Raw genomic sequence first — 3,672 nt, 5'->3', positions numbered from 1 at the left:
AACTTAAGAAACTATTTCACTTTTGAAGAATACAAAAAATATAAAACGTGTAACGGTTAATGCCCATTAATGACCATTTCATTCATTACTTTTCATTATTTTTTTTTCCCTTTTGGGACATTATTTTAGAAATGTTCATCCCTCTTTATGTCCAAGACAAAGGAAGATGGTGTTGAGGGCATTATCAAACTTTTTCACACCCCTATAATGCCCATTACGCATGGCGTGAAAAGGATGCTTATATTTTAAAGTCTACTTGCAGTAAAGTTATGTCCATTAACTCAACTACATTTGCAAGATTCTCAAATTTTCTGCATAAAAAAAGCACTCATTTGTTATAAAAGGAATATTGCTTCTTTTTTGTTTTGAAAACAATCGGCATCACTCTAAAATAACTTGGCAAAAAATGTCAAACATAATTTCCGGCGAACTTCAGTTTTGTAACGATACCGTGTGGTCCTTACATCGTTCACCTGCAGGACCTCCATTAGATGGAAACCTCAATATCAGCATAAGTTTCCAGTCTTTACTTGGAGTTTGCAGTGATATAAAAGAATCAAAACTAGAATCAGAAATCGAGGGTAAGTATAGCACACCTATGGTGTTAATTGGGATATACATCTCAACAGCATCCTTATTTTGCATTCTAGCCATGGCCCTCGATTTGTTGTATGGTTTCCGAAAGAGAAAATTTTGGTTTCCAAGTAAATATTTTTCTCTCAATGCGGCTTCTATCACGGTGATAGCTGTGACTATGAAACTGCCTGTGGATTTGACAAGTCCAATGCCAGGTCAGATAGACCAAGTTGTCAAGCTTGGATGCTTGGCCTTTATGTGCACAATGATGTCTAACTTCATGCCTTCCTTGGGGTCTATGGACAACAAGTCACTTGTGGCAAATGTTACAGGTTTATCCATTTTCGTTATCACGATGATTGCAAATACTGTCATTCAAATTAGGACTCATGCAGTTGATCCTCATTATTTTGTAATTTTACCTTTGTTTATATCGTCTTTCAAAGTAATATCATACATCTCAATGTGTATGTTACTCTTTTTACTAATAATTCTAATATCTTCTGCTATAACAATTCCACCCTCAAAGAAAATTTTAGAATTCAAGTATCAAGACGCTAGAAAAATAAATTTGAATGATCAACATCCACAAGAAAACCAAAATTCTACTGTTGAGGAGCTAAGACGACTTGTGAAAAGGTACTGGGTCATGGCAGAAACTGGTAGCCCTCAATTTGTGGTAGCTAGTAATCCATTATCATCTGCATCCGGCATAATTTGTGCATGTAGTATGTGCATGTACATATTTATGGTGTGCCAACTTGTTTGGTGGCAATACAGATCTGCGTCGAGCCCTTATTATAATCCCTCCCAATATCCATTATACAGATCCGTGTATAGCTGGTCAATGTTTGTCATTGGCATTACACAGTTCATTGGGACTATAGTGGGTTCCGTTGGCCCAATATTTCGATGTTTTACGGTCTTGAGCTTCAAATCGTTTGCTAATCAGAATAGAAAACATTTTTTGGTGTTTAAAGTGGAGAAGCATTGGACACAAAAGTTGTATGAGTGGAAAGAATGTCATGTAAGCTTTTTGTCGGGTAGTCGTAGAGCAAGAGTTCTTCTTCATAATTCAAAAAACCACATTTTACATTTTTGCATTGGATTCCAGAAGGTAATTGTTGTATCATGCAAAATAATCGGGCTCATTCCCATTGTGGTTATAATCTTTATCATATATGGTTCATACTATTTAAAGTCGGTGAAGGCAAAGCTGTTTACCCCACCCCCCATGGCTTCAAGTAGTGACCAGACGGATGAAGACCTTAGCAATTATGTTTTGTTACTCGAAGATAATGTGCGGCTAGCTGAAAAAACTATGAAAGGAATTTCAGATTCCATGAATCGCTTGATTCAGAAAGCTGAGAAGAAACAACATAACAATCTTCTGAAGCTTCTTGAAGAATCTGTTGCATTTGATGGAGTAGTGAAGTTTGACACCGATCAAATTCCATCTTTGCTTTCTGTTGAACAAGTTAACACTTGGAGCTTACCAATAATAAGCTTAACATGTATCGCCATTGTTATCCCAGATATTCACAAAGACAGAGTTGATAACTTGTTCAAAAGTGTCAGGGAAGGTCTTTTGTACACTCATCTAGTAGAGGAAAGCCTAAATAGGGAATCTATGTATGTGAATATTCGAAGGGAATCTGTGACATTGTGGCATGAGGTCGAAGACAGATGCAAGTGGTTGGGGACAACATTGGAAAGAAGTGCTTACGTTGGAAAAACGACAGCAAAAATTATTAAGTTGTTTGCTCATAAAGCGGAAGGAATTGTGAATGAGTTTAACACAAGTACCAACGGAGAACACATGGAGGAGGGCCTTCCTCCAAAGGTAATCGTTGCCAACTCAATGTATCGAATTGCACAAACAATCATTCACACGTACCAAAGCAACAACTTAGAGATTAATGAAGATGAGTTGTTTACACGACTATTAGGCATGATTGCAGACATATTTTATGCTTGCCTCACCAACATACCACGAGTAGTAACAATGAGATGCCAAGAAAGTGCGATAGAAAAACGAGAGGATAGTGTTTTGGCTGCAATCGACCTTCTTGGACGGACCACTGAGATAATAAAAAGACTTGAAACACGCGATCTACCAAATATGGATCCTGATAAGATGGGGTTTATCGATGAGTGGCGTCTTCATTTAAAGCAACCTTAAATTCATGGTCATTTATATGGAGTGTGGTCTTCATATGGAGTCAAGGTATGATTCTTAAACTTCATTATCCTACAAGAAAAAGAAAAAAAAGATTCCTCTTATGCGTTTGTTCTGATCTTTGCTTATTTTGTCTCTTTCAAAGAGAATTTAAAGAGAATTTAGGTCAAGAAGTGCTTCATGGACAATCTCAGACATTTGAACTCCAAGCATAATGATCCAAAAAAGCATCGTTATACCATGTGGTTCTTTTTCTTTGAAAATGTGTTTCTTCCTTCTCTTTCTCCTTTTTATGTTATTTGAAATTGAAATATGTGTGTATTGTATTTCTAATGTGTAAATTGTTGTATTATCGTACAACTCAATATGATGACTGTTGTATTATTTTAAATTAAAGGTCTAATATCATAAAGTTATAACGTGGTTCCGTTTTACACTATGGCCATTTGAAATTAGAGCAATCAGAAATGTGCCATGTTGATAGTTGTCATCCAATTAGAAATGTCTTCTGGAGAGGGTAGATTCAAATAGATCTATTACAGAATTATTTAGGTTTTACTGATTTGATTTGCTGAAAATTTTTGAAAAACAAACATAGATTCATCAATTCTGGGTTTAGTTTGAGAAACCATTGGTATTGATGGTATTTAGCGAGTCTTTACAGTTGTAGGAATTTTACCACAACGTTATCTATGGCTGGTGGTAAGCGTGGTAAGGTCGCTTCTAACGAATGGTAGTTGCGTGGAGAATGCTATGGATTCGAGCTCCATTTCCCTCTCGGTACTTAGATCTTCCTTTAAAACGTCTCCCATTCCTCTTTCATTTGTTCCGCCGACTACACTGATTGGATACCGCCGGGCTCTGGTTTTTATATAGTTAGTTTTCAAAGTGGCGGCCCTAGATATTCTTTTCATTGA

The 3,672-nt window shown here is 36.5% G+C and overlaps 1 protein-coding gene across 1 annotated transcript; it reads left to right on the top strand.

Moving 5' to 3' along the window:
- Nucleotides 1-395: 395 nt before the first annotated feature.
- Nucleotides 396-3,191, top strand: LOC110944482. The gene is made up of 2 exons (XM_022186147.2): nt 396-2,803; nt 2,901-3,191. The coding sequence occupies exon 1, from the start codon at nt 407-409 to the stop codon at nt 2,756-2,758; it is 2,352 nt and encodes a 783-aa protein (XP_022041839.1). The 5' UTR covers nt 396-406; the 3' UTR covers nt 2,759-2,803; nt 2,901-3,191.
- Nucleotides 3,192-3,672: the final 481 nt, after the last annotated feature.

The sequence above is a fragment of the Helianthus annuus genome, chromosome 6 (genome assembly GCF_002127325.2).
Source record: "Helianthus annuus cultivar XRQ/B chromosome 6, HanXRQr2.0-SUNRISE, whole genome shotgun sequence".
Lineage (NCBI taxonomy): Eukaryota > Viridiplantae > Streptophyta > Magnoliopsida > Asterales > Asteraceae > Helianthus > Helianthus annuus.
This window is presented reverse-complemented; position numbering and strand designations above follow the sequence as displayed.

Coding starts and splice junctions, on each gene's coding strand:
- LOC110944482 (XM_022186147.2), top strand. CDS start 407: ATGTCAAACATAATTTCCGGCGAACTTCAGTTTTGTAACGATACCGTG.